Here is a 17,013-nt window from a genome sequence, read left to right as displayed (position 1 = left end):
TTCACGTGGGATGTCTTCAAGGAGCAATTACAAAAATAACACTCGCTGTCAGCCGATAGAGCAGAGCAGTGAGTGGATAGTAAATACAAAAATCTGCTTTTTGTTCCAGCGTTTCAAGATGTAAAGCCTTCCTAATAGGAGTTCACATGGAGAACAGTAATTTAAAACAGCCACTCTTCCAAACAGCTCAATAGCTGTGTCTTAAATTTTAATGTTGATAAGTCAGATTTCTTTTTTTTATTTATTGTTATTTTAAAGAGAAGACAGAAGAAATGTTATTTATTTTTACAACTGTAGAAGAACTTTTGGCCCATCAGAAGGGCGTGCAGGTGTATAGATCTCGATCTTTCTCCCCATCATTCACGGTTGCGTGATAGGGAAGGTGGTGTGATTCTTGTAGAGAACATGTGTTTTAAGGCTTTTTGCTAAAATGCCATTGAATATACAGGCATTGTTCCAGGACTGACTTAGAACGAGCACAAGGTTAGGTACTGTGGCTCTCCATCCTTCTCCGAGAAATGTTTTCGCGTGCTGTGTGAAATGAGCTTTTTTTCTCAATTGGCAAGTGACCCGTGAATTTGTTCCATTTAAGCAGTTGCACCTTGCAGAAATTTAAACTCAGTTCTGGTCCGCTCAGCATCATGCTCTTGCCTCAAAAAATAACATTTAATAGATGAGTCTTTGACTAATTCTGTTTATCACCCTGAGGTTAGATTTGGCAAGACACAGCGGTAACCTACCACCACGAAAAAGCATTTCCAACATGTTCTGCGTTAAACTTCTCTTCCACATTCAGCTGTCACTGGGGGATTGCAGTTTTCTGCTGAAGAATCTAAAAAAAAAGGCAATGAAAAGTGACTGTCGATAGTTCTGTATTAAGATCCCGTGCGGTATCGAGGTGTGCAGTTTATTTTGTTTTACATCTGTGTCTGTTTGGCAGCCTGTGAATAGAAAATCCCAGTTCTTTCCTTGCCCTCTCACTTGAAAACAACATAACCTAAACTGACAACAGGAGAGGATAAAAAGAATTTGTTTTTAAATATCATTTGAAGGAAAGCAGTCCTGATGTTTCCCTGTCTTACAGGGGATATTTTCATATATCTTAGTTCCAAAGTACTCTGTTTTATTTTGGAGAGTCTAGTCTGAAAAAAATACCATCTTGCATTGTCATATATGGTGATTTTAATTCAGATGGATCTTGGAGAGTCCTAAATAGCACTTGGCACAAACTAGCTTAACTTCAGGAATATCACTAAATGTAATCAGCCCAGCAAGAGACTACGTGCACTGACCCTGCTAAAGGTAAAATCGGGAAATAAAAAAGACAGTATTCACTTTAAGCTGCTATGGGAATGTGAGCAGCATATTCTGAGGATTTAATTTTGGGTGAAGGCTAATCTGCCACCTACCTCTGCTGCTGCTGCAGAGAGGCTGCTCCAGCCCGCAGCCCTAAGCAGGGTCCTTGTTTAGGTGGTGTGAGAGGCTGGCTGGAAGGGAGCAAGCATCCCTCTGCCTTAGCTGCACGGGGACACTAATAAGAACAAATGCCTGTACCTACAATTAATCTATGTGAATAGCTGCAATTACTTGTGTCATAAATGGGGCTGCTGTGGCAGCTTCCATATGTTGCTCCGGGCCATTAGCGAGAGATCAGGGCTTAGTTGCAGAAATAACACGGAGGAGGTTGTGCCTACAAAACATTTTTCTTCTGTTACTACTGAAGATGGAAATTATACAAAGAGGCGGTTCCAGGCAGAGAGTTTGAAAAAGCATGGTATTTTTGAAAAACGGTGTACCCTTGATAAAAATAATTATTATTATTTTTCTTTTTAAGTCTGCTTTATCAGAACAAAATGCCTTTGTTTCTGTATCAGGAGGGGAGCAGATCATTTACAACATCCTTAACATTTCAAGGTACAGAAACACGGGTGCAGAAGTGACTCTTAGCTTCTTTTCGGGTGGCTCCCAGCAATGCTGATCCCGCTGCTGAAGCCCCACTTGCTGCTCAGCATTGCCTCTTGCTGGTAAGAGTGCCCCGGTAACTCATGGCAAGCTGATGGCATGGGTTTGGGTCCTGCTGCAGGACCCTTGCTCCCACCTGGATGTAAAATAAGCAGTAAGGCCAGCTACAGGGAGAAAATAAAAAAAAAATAAAAATAACTTCAGGGCTGGCTTCAGGGAAAATAAAATGCGTAGAGGAAAGGGAATGGCATGTTCTGCTGGTTTACTGAAGCTGTACTCGTCCAGAGAACCAACCTCCCTTTTCTTCAAGCAGTCAGAGAAAAGCAAGCTGCTTGATGCGTCTTGTGATCGAGGAATGGAGCCGTGCATCTCAGAAACTCTCAGGAAGAGAACAAAACCAGAGCTCATCCAGTAGAAGCCACATCCAGAGATACCTTTGCTTGAAGATAATTTTCTTAGATTATTAAGAATTGCCATTTCCCCCCCCAGCTGGGAGGCATTGCTGATCCACGCTCGTTCACAGCAAAACAACTTGGGGCTTCCCTCTGTGTCTGAGGGCAGCGTGTGGGCCTTGGTCCGACTGCAGGGCCTGATGAAGCCTGCCCGCGATCACCTCAGTGTGGTGGGGAATAGGGCCTGTGCTGCAAGCCTGCCGGCAGCTGCTGCTCGTGTAGCTGATGTCTGAGTGTGTAAAAGTGGAGCTGTGTGCTTCGTGGAGGAGGTGGCCGAAGCCTGGTCAGGGATGTGTGGTAACAGAGCTTCGGCACCAAGAGTTAATTTTCCCCAAAGCGTGTTCTGCTGAAGCGACAGGATGGGGATTTGCCCGTGTTGCATTTATGTTCTGGTGACAGCAGTCGTCTGAGCTGTTGGAAGGACTAACTTTAAGTAGGATTTTCTATGAGTGCCATAGCTTCTGCAGTGAAGACGTTTGACTGGACAGTGCATGTGACAAGCCATCCTTTCACCTGCTGTTGGAATCATACCTCGTGTGAAAGCACACGAATCATTTTAGGGTAGCACTGCTCCTAAAAATGGTAATAAATAACAACTTCTCTCTGATGTTCTAAGGGGACTGTGATCAAACAGCAACATCCCGAATTGGAACAAACACTTCTACGAGCTAACTGTAAATACAACACGCGTTCTGCCTTTGTAAGGACTTTTTGCTTTGCTTGTTTGCACAGAGCTGCTTGCGTTCCCTGAAAAAGTGAAATGCGTTTTACCAGCAATGCGTCTTTTCTCTCCTAGATTACGGAAGTTTGTGGAGCCAAGCGCGTGGGTTATTTTGGTCCTGCTCAATTTTACATTGCTTTGAAGTTAATTGCGGCGGCACAGTCGGGGTTCCCAGTACGGATCGAGAGCATTAAGAATGGTAAGCAGTAAATTTTGCCTGCAGCACTTTGCACTTGTTTTTTTGCTTTCTTTAATGCTTGCAAGCTCTGTGTGCTGGTAAACTTTCCTTCTAGCTCGTCTGTGAAAGCATTGTATTTTGTGGAACAGAGGAAGGCAGAAGGCAGCGTTACTTTCTGGAAACGACTGGTAGAAAACTGCACTGAATGACGTGTGGCAGAGCTGAGATTAGCATCAGAAATCATAGAATATCCCGAGTTGGAAAGGACCCACAAAGATCACTGAGTCCAACTCCTACAGCCCCTCTCTAAAGGCATTGCCAGGTGGCAGCTGGTCGGTGCTGTGGCTGCATTTCCCTGTCACCTTCAGGCTCTGATCTTGACAGCTGTCTGCAGCGGGGGCTGATAGCTGCTGGGGTGGAGGGGTGCTTTGGGAACCGTGCTAAAATAATGCTCCCTGTCGTTAGATAGGTAAACGTATGGTAGGTGTAATTTAAAGCAGCTTTGTTCTCCACGAAGAACGACAATGTTATTAAATGTACAGAAAGAAAAAGCCTCACAATCAGGGCTGCACTGCTGGCACAGCTTCAGCTCAGCTGCCTCTGCTGAGGGCAACGAGTTGCAAAGTTTCCAGGTCTGCCCCTTCCCAGGTGAAAGCACCCACAGACCCACGTGTGCCAAGCCCCTCGCCCCAGCTGCCGGTGAGGCAGAGGGGTCAGATCCTGGCACAATGGGACCAGGGCTTAGACCGCATCAGGGTTTGTCTGTCTGTTTTCCTTGCAGATGGCTTGTCTGCGATGTCTTGCATTGCGCATCTTTCTAAGGATGCCACTGTTAGTCTGAGAAAAATCAAGCTAAATTAGAAACCTGAACTGAAGTGAGATTTACTGTGCGCATTTCACAAGTACAGCAGTTGCACATCATCCACCAGTCTGAGCAAACAAGGGTCCTTGTATTGGTATCCTGCTTACTTACTCGGCCTGAAACATTTCAGTGCTAATTACATCTTCCCTTGAAATATATTGATGCTTTCAGAGCGGGATGAGTAGCGTGCAGCAAACCTAAATTGATTTCATTTTCTTCCTGGTAGCAGTTGTAGGTGTAAATGATTACAGAGGTGATGCGTGGCTCAATTTTGAAGGCTACGCTCTGTTAATTCTATCATTATTGATCTTTGGGGGTGACTATGTACAAAAGAAATAATGATTTATAGTGAATATTCCCTCAAACTAATTGCAAATTATCCTAAAGATACATTTGCTTAAAAGTGTCACTCTTCTGCTCTGCAAAGGAGAAGCAAAATGGGACCTTTTGGTGGAGCCGTCTCACCAGGCCCTGAGAGGGCTCTCTCTGAGCCCTACCTTTATAACCTGCTCCTTGTATGATGGCAGCACTGAGAATACTGTCACCCTGACCTAATGAATTCATTAGTCCCACAGTTTCTATGAGAAACCCTTCTTTTTACTACAGACAACGTTTTCAAGGCAGGAAGTGAGTTTGCTGCTTGCTTTAATAATGTGCATAAGGCTTATTTCTTTCTCTGTGCATTAAGAGATAATCTGTAAGGCTAGCAAATGTGGCTTTCTGTAACATTCACATCTTTATTAAGACCTAAAATAATAAGACCTAAAATAATTACAGGAGTTCCACACTTATCAACGTAACAAAATATAAACAGTGCTCTTTCAGAGACGAACTTTTCACTGGTTTCACAGCACGGTGCTGCTTCAAAGACTGTTAATGTTCTGAAGTCCCAACTGAATTTCTCTCTCTTTCAATGAAGAACTGCCTCTGCCGCGGTTCGTGGCGCTGAAAAATGACAGTGACGTACGCTATGGGACTCCAGCAGAGCTCCATGGAGTTAAGTTTCAGGTTCCACATGCAACTCTGGAAAAAAACTCCTACAAGAGAACAGATGAAGGGGACAAACAGGTAACGGGTCCGTCTCCTTCAGGCCAGTGCTTTCATTGCTGTCATTGTGCTTTCTCCTTCTGGGTCCGGCCCTGGAAGTGATGACACTCATGTGAACTTACACAGTTTTTCAGCACAGTGCTGAAGATGAGCTCCTTAGGTGAGAAATAATCCCCATCGGGACTGTGCTCTTATTTTGAAGATCTCTAATACCAGTCACATCCCTGAAGGGAATTTATTTATATGAGCATGTTTAAAACTCAGCCCTGTAGTCTTCTGTGTAAGTTCTTGCAGCGTTGTAGACCTCCCTAGTGCAGTGCTATTTCTTGGAGAGTCCAAGGGGAGGGGGGACAGAAAGAAATCTGTCTGCTCAAGGGGGAATAAGCAGGAAAGTGAGCGATTTCTCATGGCAAGCGTGATCCTTTGTCGCTCCAGAAACACTAATCTGGAGAAGAGGTGCTGAAAGGGGGAGAGCTGGTCGTGAGCCACTGTTTCTGGGTGGGATAAGGCCACCGTGCTTCCCTCCTTACTAATCTCCCCCAGGGGTAGTCCAGAAGAAACCTCTTTATCTTGTCCTCAGTGAAACACCATTCCAGCTTCTCATGCTCTCAACTGCTAGCGTAACAAGGCTGGCCAAGGGAGGTTTGTGTTTCTTGCATTTGGGAGAGTTGAGAGTGCTCGTTCAGAGACATGCAAATTCGCAGAGCAAGCAGTATTTGCACAATTTTCCCAAGGCATAATGCCTTCTCTTAGGGTAATGCTTGGGGTCCTACCATGGTTGCCCCATGGCAGACATGTCACCTCCTTGCACTGTTCACACACACGTGTGACACAGCGTGACAGCGCTGTGTCAGCCTGGGTGATGGCATTCCCAGCTGGAGGTTAACCAGCAGCAACGAGCTGCTGCAAGACGCACAGCTGGTATAGCAGGATAAGGAAGAGGAGCGTGTACGTCTCCTGCCTGTGTGCATTGACACTGAAGCAGAGCACCGCCCTCAGACCTCTGGCTCCGTCTGGGTTGTCTTTGTTGTGTTGTGTTTTCCTTTCGTACAGTAAATTGATTCAGGATCGCATCCCCTTTAACACTTTCTGTAAAATCAAGAGAGAGTGAGCGCTCTAGGATAGATAGCCAGTAACGCCTACAAATCCACCAGGTGCTTAAAATATCAATTCAGAGGTTTATTTTAAATTCTTGGTACGTGTTTTAGTACAAAGAATGCTCTCTCAGAAATAATGCCTTCACACTGAGTAAACGTGTTATGTAAATCCAAAGATACCCACTCACATTAAGCCTTCTGCACTCACTCCTTCAGGCATGTTTGGAAGTGGGATATCTTAAGCTGTTTGTTGTAAAGCTTCGCTATGCCGTTGTCACACTTTATCCCTAGAAGGCTCAATACCAAATTCTGTCTTTACCCTCTTTTGTTTTTTTTTAATGAGAATTTTCTTGGATATAGAGAGCCTGAGAGAATCGCAGTGTTTTCCTCTTCTTTGTCCATCATGTTGCATTTGCTTGGATTGTGGTGCAGAATTACTTGGCTGTTTTGTTGTCATCTCTGAGTTCCTTTCTGCGTTGATGTGTTTTTGCAACAGGAACCCAAGTCTCCACCGATGTCTCCAATCTGTTCACCTCCTGCTTCTCCGTCTACTTACCAGAGAATACCCGTGACTTATGGATACAGTAAATCAAGAAGTGGGCTGGAGCAGCAGCATGGAGGTAGGGAAAAAGTTGGAATGTGCACACTGTATTCAATTATTATTCTTTTTTTTTTTCATAGAAGCATCAAAATTTCAAATGAAAATAGCAATCAGCCTAGTGTTTCTAAAATTTAATTATATCCGAGTTTTGGAAAATGATCCAATCATGTCATTTTATTTTGCCTAAAAGCTTTTCTTTGATTGTTCACTCCTGTCTTCCTGTTTGCTTTCTGGTAAATTAGTTAGATTTATGTGTCACTGCTCACAGATAAATGCTAATACCCAGTCTCTGACAAGGTTACATGCAATGTATCTCGATGATTGAGCGTTTGTGGGTATTTTCAGAGCGTATGGTGCTTTTGGTATAGTTAGAGGGGAAGAAAAACCCACTCCTGATTTCAGTAGCTGCTCTACTAGTATTTGAATTGACAATGAACCTTCCTTTGCAGGAAAGGATGATAAGCTCTCCACTTTCATAACGGAAATAACAATAGGACATGAATGTAAAAACAGTCCCACAGTGTAACACGGACAAAACAGATAAAAATAAGGCACTACAATGATGCTGTGTCCTTGATCTTACTGCCTTTAGAGTTGGTGGCAAAATGTTCTGGTTTTAGTCAGAGGGTAGTGGGACAGAAGCCAGTTCTTACAAAGGCTTGAGGAGCTTGAGGGTTTTTTTCCCATCCCACTCTTAACACAGCTGAGTGATGGCTGATTTCTGAAAAAAGCAATATTAGTGAGATTGTCTTCTTGTACGACACATGTTCTGCTCTAGTGAATAAGACCTGCAGCAGACAGCATGTACCCTGAAGACCAGTGCACTAGGAGTGAGGATGCCATTGGGAACAGCTGCCCATGTTTACCTGTGGTGTGCTCTACTCTTTTCTGGGAATTTTTTCAGGCTCTGTCAGTGACTTGCTTTTTTTGAGAGAGGTGAGGTAAGGTGTCTGAATTTGCATGCAGTGGTAACTCCAGTGAAGTCTCTCGTGGAATTGGCAGCCGTGTAGTGCATAGACAGCAGCCTCCAGCTCAGGTATCAACTTCTGAAATTAATCATGCAGCTGCTTGAGGTGATAAAATCTTGGAGGTGTACAACACTATTCTTACTTCCCAGGAATCACTGGAAATTAAAATAAGGGCATAGAATTTTTCAGCTCAGCCCCTAATGCCTTTCCAGAAGAAATTCTTCAGCCAAACGTCTTCTCAGTGGAAGTAACTGAATAACACGTTATGACCTGTGCTGTACCAAGTGCCAGGCTAGATGACCTGCTGATTCCTTCTGGCCTTTAAGATTAAGAACCTTCCAGTTTCCTGATGAGTATGCAAAAGGCTGGGCTTGAAAACAACAGCACTTGCATATGTGTCTGAGGTGATAACTTCACAGAACTGATCTTGCTAGACTTAGTTTGTACTGAAAGTATGATTCTGAAACTGGGACAAAGTGTCTCTAAGGTCAGCCTTTTGCACTGCAACTATGGCTATACACCAGTGGAGTTTACTTTTTTTCTTGTTAGTTTTTATGTTTTTCTTGCTAGCAAACACACAGCGGTATGACCTTGCACTTAGATCTCCTCTTGAAGTGCTTCTGTATATTTTCCAACTTCCTTCCTGTGTTTTTTTTTTCTTCTGAAATTAGAACTTGTACAGGAATAAAAATAGGGACCAGGATAAGACCACTTAGGAAAGCAAGGGGTTTCGGGATGTAATTTTTAAGGTCTTCCTGAGCTCAAAAATGCCAAGTCTTCTCATCAAGATTCCTTTAAGTGCTGTCTGTCTAACACAGACTGTCTTTGTTGTGGCACATTTTAAATGTGCTGGCAGCAGAAGTTTTCACTCTGTAAAATTTTGCAAGTGAGTTGCCTTTGTGTTTGCATACTTGACCTGTTTCTAAAACATTGTTCTTAAATGTGCCCTTATGTCACTGCTTACTATATTTACTGCCGTAGAATGCAAGCGACTTAGCAAAAGGAGTAATTTTCTTTACTAACTTTACTCCAAAAAATGTGAAGTGGTGAGTCATATTTTTTTGATTTTCAACAGACATTAGGGAGGAGAAGGAGAGGAGTATATGGAAGATTAATATATAGAAGATTTGTGATTCCACTGTTAGATAGTGTTGTCAAAGCATGTGTTTTTACATCCCAGTTTACTATTTCTTGCTTCTTGTAATGCCTTTTGCTATATAAGGCTGTAAGTACGTAAAATATATAAAGATATAAGCAGGTTATATAGATTGTTTGCAATGTGGAAGTAGCTATGCTTTCTGTTATCTAGTAATATGCAATGACAATTCCTATCAGTAATGTCTGAGGAAGAACGATGTAACAGGAAAGACAAGTGTGTGGCTGGAATTTTGTTGTTGAAGACAAAATCTACTTTGATACTATGATAATGTGGGGTCACTGTTGCTTGACCTTGCAGTATTTAACTTTTTGCTTTAGGCTAGTAGAACCTTTTGGATTATTTTCTCATTTATATACTTATTTTAAATGTCTATAGCTCCTTATGAAGTCAGACACTCTACTCACCAGCAAGATGGATCGTCATCAGGGAATTATGGAGCCAAACCTGCACACGCATGTTCAACTCTTGGTCGGGTAATGAATTGCATGTGTTTTTTTCTTCAGCAATGTTACTTCTAAAATTACAGATAAAGGAAAACAAAACAAAAAATCAAAAAAAGCAAAAGAATTCTCCATGGTATTTTTAGACAAGAAACTGAAGTGTGCCTTTTAGTATATGAAAAATAAAAAAGCAAGGATGATAGGAAGAAGAAATTAAAATGAATAGTATAATTACATTGCTGAAGCTAAGTAAAATGAGAAGCAGCAAATAGCACAGATAAGAAGACTGGACTGAGAATCTTTAGTTCAAAAGTTTAAAAAAAAAATGTTGAGGTTATTCTAGCAAAAGTAAAACATTTTCATTTGAAATATATGAGGTTTCACTGAGGTTCCTGCTTGATTTAGAATGTCATCTGTAACTCATACACAAAATTTATGTTCTAATATTCTCTGTATTACTGTTTTTACCCCAGCTTATAAGATGGCATCTCAAACAGAATAAACAAATCTCTGGCCATTTGTATGCTTTTATGATATGAGTCCTGTGTTCTCCTGCTGGCTGGAAAATCATATCTTTCTAATGTTCCACTGTGCCTGCTGCGTATTTATTATGCAAACAGGTAGTTTGCCCTAAGGGGGGTCAGAGCTCTCCTAAGGGAGAGTTTTTCCTAAATAAATATGGCTCAGGGCAGGGGCTCTGTACTTCTTCTGTTACATGCAGCAATCCACACCCATATTAAAATGTCACCTGAAGCTCAGGAAAGGTTCTACAGATAATGTCACATAATTTGTGCTAACTTGAAATGAAATTGAGTGCATTCGTTCAGTGCTTTGAAATGAAAATTAATTTACAACTTTATGATGTTGCCTGTTTCAGGGATCTTTTGATGTATTTCAGAACTGGTGTTTTGCTTTGATTCTTAAGAAATTGAGAGATGGATGTCAGAGAAAGGGTTTTGGAGTTGGTTAGAGCCTAGTTATTGTTCATTCTTGCCCCCTCCCTCTTTAAGAGTGCTGTTGTCCAGGCCTAAAGCATCTTAAACACCAAGTTATTGCAGTTTAACAAAGACACTACTTATATTGGCAGACCTCTTATAGGCACCACCACCAACCTAACAAAAACGGCGACCTACCTTAAGTGAGTCAATCAGAAAAGCATATAAATAAATTGATAAAATGTCCTCCTCTAGAATATTCTTTTTCCCAAACTTCAGCTTTTTTTTTTTTTTTTTTTTTTTTTTTTTTACTGAAAACGTGGGGAACAACAGAAAGTCAAGGAGATCCCTTGGGACTTGCAAGTCTGTTTAAGCAAAATGCGTGCTGAGTTACCTGGGTGAGCTATGGATCCAGAAGCAGTCTAGCTCCATAGTTACAGCATCTCTCTAAGGCTAAATATGTAGTTTCCTAGCAGATCTAAATATGTCATGGACTGTGCTGCATATATATAGCTGTAGGTCCTTTATTAGTCCCATTTTAGGTATATATATTGCTAGGTCAGTATTAAAAGTAAAGAGACAGTAATCACATGTCCGTTTCTGCTTCTCATCTTTCTAAAATGTCTGCTACCAGAACAGCATGAATCTGGTCCACTGAGGTTTCCAGAGCCCAGTCTGGCCCTTCTGGCTGGTGCCAGTGACCCTCCTCTCAGTCTCTTTCAGTGGAGCGGGAGCAGCCAGACAGCAGTGCCCATTACTCAGATGACCCTTGGAGGATAACTGAGGAGCAGCGAGACTACTATGTCAACCAGTTCAGGTCCCTACAGCCTGACCTGAACTCCTTTATTTCAGGTAAGTTTTACCAGAAATGTCTGTGTCAACTAGAGGAGCCAGGCTGAGAGACATGAAGTATTAAGTAGATAACTTAATTATTTTCTTTTCCCCAGAGTGTATTTGTGAATGAGTTGATTGTGTTTTATTTTCAAAGGCAAGCAACTGAAAGAACAAACCCATTCTTTGGGCATTATGTTTTTTTTCCTAAATATTAGCATTAATTCTTTCAGAAGTGGTTCTGTTTTAAAAGCTGACCATTTGAAAATGCATCACACGTACTTCAATTTTGCAGATACACTTTAATATTGCAGATCTTTTTCCTTTTCATGTCAGTCCCTGCAGGTTTACTCTGCCATCTGAGAATCAGGCCAAGGTGTTTTTTTCCTCTCCCTTGTGCATCATGCTCAGAAATCCCAATGCTGCTTTTTGTTACACATCTGCAGTCCTGTTGTCCTCTTACACAGGTGTAATTGTTGGCAGTTAAAAAAAAAAAAAAAAAAAAAAAAAAGGCAGCAGTAATAATGAGGATCAGGTTTTTGCCCTTGGTTAAGCTGACTGCAGAGCTTAGGGGAAAATGACATGAAAAATTGTGACTTCACACTAAAACAAAGTGGTTATCTATTTCCAGTGCATGATTTGAAACTGCTGAGAGGACGAGCACTGCTCAGACTTGAGGCAACACTGACCTGGTCCTGGTTTTGGGAAAATGCTTACTTGTAAGGAGAAGTGTTGGGGTTCAGTAAAAAATTAAAATGGACTCTTATTCTAAGGGACTGTATTCGTAGATCAAACCTGCAGTGTGTATTGAGCTGAAAAAGCCCTAGTCTTAGGCTTACTTTCCCAACAGAAAAGTGGCAGCATCCGTGTAATGAAAGTTAAGCACGTGTTTAACTCTCCTGGGTGGTTAAACCTGAGTGTTTATGGCTTTGGGGGACTGAGATTTTGACCTCCAGGTGGTTAAAAGCAAATGCTGGAGAGCGTATACATGGTGAAAGTGTTGTAAGAGTGTACTGAGATTGCATTTTCATCGTGAATGGGAGGATCAGGCTGCCTGGGAGAGGCATCCCCACAGGTACTGACAGTCTGGAATGGAAGAAGTTGCAGAGTTTAAATTTTACCAAGTCCTCCTACATATTGCTGCTCTTCAGCAGCATCTGGGATTCAGGAGGCTCAGATGTAGCCAAAGGTTTAAAGAAATACCTAGTGTTGACATAAATCAGTGCTTTAGCAGTTCTTTACCTCAGTTAAGTCTCTTTTGTACAATTTGCTTGAGAGAGGAAATAATTGTTCAACAACACTATTTCTTTACACACCTATATAGGTCTGTGACTGTGTGTGTATATTCACGTACAACCTTTCAGGGAGCTTTGCATTTGCCTTTATATTGTGTGAGACTCTCAGGCAGTCCTTGCACATCCAGAATTACTTTTTATGAATGATAAATTGGAGCTTCACACAACATCCTAAAATAATTAAACTGTATAAATCCTTGCTGCAGGGTGATACAAGCGCTAGGAGTTTGTCCAGGCTTAGGAAGTTATTTAAGAAATCCATGATAGGAAAATCCATCAGAAGTTACTGAATATTTCAAGCCTACTGCTGGTCAGAGGCTGAGGGGATATTCTGGAGCTGTATTGTTATGTGGCTTTGTCATGGTCTTGTACTCCTCCCTTGGCATCTGGTGTAGGAGAGGACAAGCTGCAGTAGATGAATTTTGTACCCGTCCTTGTTACAGCCTTCCTCATGTGCTGCAGTGGGCGATCCGACCTGAATGCACAAAGGAGAGAGGGGTGTTGACCAAGAAGTCTGTGTTACCTTACATTATGTAAAATATTACCATATATTTTATAAGCCTATGTACTGGCAGGGCTTCCAGGACACAGGGAACTTGTGCTGCCTCAGTAGCCTGTGTGCATGGGATGGTGAAATAGTGGATTTGCTAGCTAGGAGAAGCATGACTCTGCCACACACATGGCTTCTGGGTGAAGCAGAGACATCGGTGTCTGATATTTCATTACTGGTGTCATGGTAATGTGCTGGTTAGAATCACTTGTACTGAGGGCTGCTGTCCTCTATTTATTTTTCCCATTTGGAGGGAATGGGGAAATGAGGTCAACAGCTCTGTCTGACTTAGTCACTTACTCACCAAGAGACAAATGGTCCAACAGCTCTATTAGGTCTCAGTTAATCTGAGTGTCTGTTGAACATAAAGTACCCAGCTGCTTCTGGTGAAGCAGCCCTGGCCAAATGTAAATAATTGGAGATTTAATTTCAAACAGTTGATAAGGCACAGTTTCCCAACAGGTTCCGTGGCAAAGAATTTCTTCACGAAATCAAAGCTGCCCATCCCAGAGCTTTCTCACATCTGGTAAGTACTGTAATAGCGTTTGGGATGTGTATCCTGTTTTTCAGAAGATACCTAATTCAAGAGTTCTTGTTAAATTTTAAAAAGTGTCTTCAGTTGTAATTATTGCTCTTATCTCCAGAATCACTTTCAGGCCCAAGCAGCAGGGTGCTCATTGATCTTCCCGACACACTTGTTTTCTGTAGAGATGTTCGCCTACTCAGCAGGACGGGGAAGGTTTGAACAGCTACGTAACCGAGAGCTGTTCTTAAGAGTGTTGTAAGCAACATCATTAGCTCAACAAACTGACATTTTTCATGAAACGATGTGGAGGAAAAGCACATTTGGAGTGTTTTAGCTGTGTTGTTGGCTTTATGTTTCTGGCTGTGTTTTGTCAGATGAAGCCTAATTAATACCTAATTTTTAGTAAGTGCAACTGCATAATTCATCAGTGCTTTTCTAATGAACCAGTACACTTACTTTTAATGAACTTATTTAGAAATGATTGCAGATGGAACTGTACATGATAAAATTTGACAAGAATTCTACTACATTTTCATAAACAACATGGCACTTTGTAATTCAGCATCATCCTTCCATATAGATAGGAAAAGCAAACAGTTTAAAATGTTGATTAAAAACGCTGATAGAGTTTTTACTTTTATATATGCTTTTATGAGGATGGATGTGAGGAAAAGCTTCCAAGAGCCTAAACATCTGTTGGGGTCAAAGAATATGTCTGGAATCTTTTCAAAGCGGATTGTCAGTCATGAAATAATGAAAAAAAAAAACACAACTGAAGAAGCATTATACTGGGGGAAGTGAATATTAGAATTTAAATGAAAGATTATATACGAAGAATGGATTAACCCAATATGTAACAAAACACTCTATTTGTGTTGCTGACATAAGCAGTTCTCTGCAAAAAAAAAATAATCAAAGAAAAGCATTATTTTCTAGTAGATGATTATAATTTTGTAATGATATAATTTACCAGGTCATGTCACTGCATTAAACACATGGGATGTTTCAGACTTTGCCACTATAACCTCAACAGCTTGAAAAATACTCATTACTTTCAAAGAGTAGGAAGTTATGTATTTATGTACTTTAGTCACTGTGCTAATATAATAGTAATGTAATAGTTATTTCTGGCAGAGGAGTTGATTTTATAAAATCGAATTATTCAGTATGAGTATCTGAATTTAATTGTTTGAGAAGAATGCAGGAATTAAAGAGACAACAGATTTAATTAACAAACACTCAACACTAACATTTGAACATGTCAAGAACATTAATTTACCTCTATTCTTGAGGCTAGTCAATGTTGCTAATTAAACATTTGCCGAAGTCCACTTTTAACTTTGTCTGCTCGAATTGGCTAAAGATCCTGCATGGATTAGCTAAAACTGCTTTCAACCACTGGAAAGTTAATTTCGTCCTTAGAACCACAGGGTATGTATTTCATGTCATAACATAAACATAGCATTATATTGTATGGTAAGATGTATAACAAAAATACACCGCCTTAAAAAAGAAAAGCTGCAAATCAGTATTAGAAAATTAGCTCCATTTTCCTCAAGACTCCGAAATAGACACTCCCGTGTGGGTGGGAGTTGTAGTAGCTGTGATCAAGTAGGAATAATAGAGGTGCTTGTCCTTTATCAAAATAGCCGTCCTCAAAAAGCTCCATCTCTGTGTCTCCTGTGACTGCACGAGCACGCTTCCCTGAGGCAGCGGCTGGGGAAACGTGCGGCTCTCGTCCCTGCAGGGAGCTCAGCGATGTGGACTGTGACGGGGCGCTGACGCTCCCCGAGTTCTGTGCTGCTTTCCACCTGGTGGTTGCGAGGAAGAATGGTTACCAGCTGCCCGAGACGCTGCCCGACACGCTGCTGCCGGATTACCTCCAAGCAGGTAATGTCCCTGTGGCAGGCAGTGGTCCTGTGGCCACCTCAGACACTCGACGTGCCTCTAAAGCAGGCTTCGTTTTTCATATCACAGGTAGAGCTGAGTTTGTTGCTTAATGGCTCCCCAGTTGCTTTTTAAAGCACGAGGTTTTAATTCTGTTTATGAGGCGATTGCTGAAGAGGGAATTCCTGAAAGCACAAAACAGAGATGCGAAATGTACCAGTTGTCTGCCTCTTAATGCCTGTCGCTCTGCTCCCGTGTGCTTCAGGTGCCATTACAGCTAAAGTGGCAGATGATTCCCTGTAGCAAGAGGTGTATGGCTTTTAACTCCTGGTGATTTTCCCTTACGTATCTGTCTTTTGAAGACATGCTGAAAATGGTGCTGGACTGCTTTGGAACTTACTGTGCTAATATGTGTGTTGGATGCAGTCACTGGTTGTACCAAAGGGTGAATTTTGTACGTTTTATATGTATATAAATATATTTTCACATTTTATATATATACATATATATATATATCTTCTGCTATAAATAATTTGCACTAGTGACAGAGGGATTACAGCGGTTTGTCTAGAACGAGGATAAATTAATCCAAAATACAACATACCTCAGTAACAGAGTGCAGCGAGAGACATGCCCTTTTGTTTCTTCTCTTCAGTTATGTCTCTTGTAATTATAAATGAACGTTGAAATATATACTGTTCCATCTGAAAAATGTGCATGGCTTTCTAGGGCAAGGAGGATTAATCACAGATGATAATTATAGTGCTAAGGGATAATATTTAAGACCTAATAAAATCTCCATTAAATTTGATGACACTGAATGTATTAAAAGGCAGGAAAAGAGCAAATCAAGCTGCAGTTATGAAAATTAAATGTTCACCCTGTATCAGATTTGTGAAATAATTTCTGATGGAGTCCATGTTCCTTCATATCCAAGGGGAGAAGCTTCTGTAAAACCTGCACCTTCAGGTCTTCATCACTTTTAGTCTCTCTAATTATGACATTCTCTTGTCGTAATTACAGCTACCCTTCTCCCTCCAGGACCACCACTTTGCTCGCTAGCCTCACTCCTGATCTCATCATAAAATAGCTTGTAATCTTCTTCATGCTTCTTGTTGGCATGTCTTCACATTAAGCGTTTTTGGGTAACTCTGCAATGGAAATAACTATCTACAGTGGTATCAAATCACTACATCAGGGGAAGGAAGGTGGTAAGCTGTGGTTGTTCTCTGGGAGTCCTCTTTTCACAGAATCACAGAACTGTAGGGATTGGAAGGGACCTCAACAGATCATTGGGTCCAACTCCCCTGCCAAAGCAGGTTCCCTAGAGCAGGCTGCCCAGGTAGGTGTCCAGATGGGCCTTGAATATCTCCAGAGAAGAAGACTCCACAACCTCCCTGGGCAGCCTGTCCCAGTGCTCTGTCACCCTCACCGTGAAGAAGTTCTTTCACATGTTGGTGCGGAACTTCCTGGGCTCCATCTTGTGGCCATTGCCCCTTGTC

The 17,013-nt window shown here is 41.6% G+C and overlaps 1 protein-coding gene across 5 annotated transcripts in view; it reads left to right on the top strand.

Annotated features, from left to right (window-relative positions):
* The window catches only part of REPS2 (RALBP1 associated Eps domain containing 2), a 117,501-nt gene that overhangs the window by 27,807 nt on the left and 72,681 nt on the right, over nucleotides 1-17,013 (top strand). For all 5 annotated transcript variants that reach the window (XR_005262566.2, XR_011805230.1, XM_038172938.2 and 2 more), the window contains exons 2-8: nucleotides 3,211-3,334; nucleotides 5,095-5,243; nucleotides 6,816-6,939; nucleotides 9,423-9,520; nucleotides 11,136-11,274; nucleotides 13,561-13,624; nucleotides 15,372-15,514. Coding sequence is in view for 3 of the 5 variants with exons in the window: in XM_038172938.2 (XP_038028866.1) it covers nucleotides 3,211-3,334; nucleotides 5,095-5,243; nucleotides 6,816-6,939; nucleotides 9,423-9,520; nucleotides 11,136-11,274; nucleotides 13,561-13,624; nucleotides 15,372-15,514 (841 nt within the window). In the remaining 2 variants the exon portion in view is untranslated. The remainder of the gene's footprint in view (nucleotides 1-3,210; nucleotides 3,335-5,094; nucleotides 5,244-6,815; nucleotides 6,940-9,422; nucleotides 9,521-11,135; nucleotides 11,275-13,560; nucleotides 13,625-15,371; nucleotides 15,515-17,013) is intronic.

Source organism: Anas platyrhynchos, chromosome 1 (assembly GCF_047663525.1).
Source record: "Anas platyrhynchos isolate ZD024472 breed Pekin duck chromosome 1, IASCAAS_PekinDuck_T2T, whole genome shotgun sequence".
NCBI lineage: Eukaryota > Metazoa > Chordata > Aves > Anseriformes > Anatidae > Anas > Anas platyrhynchos.
This window is presented reverse-complemented; position numbering and strand designations above follow the sequence as displayed.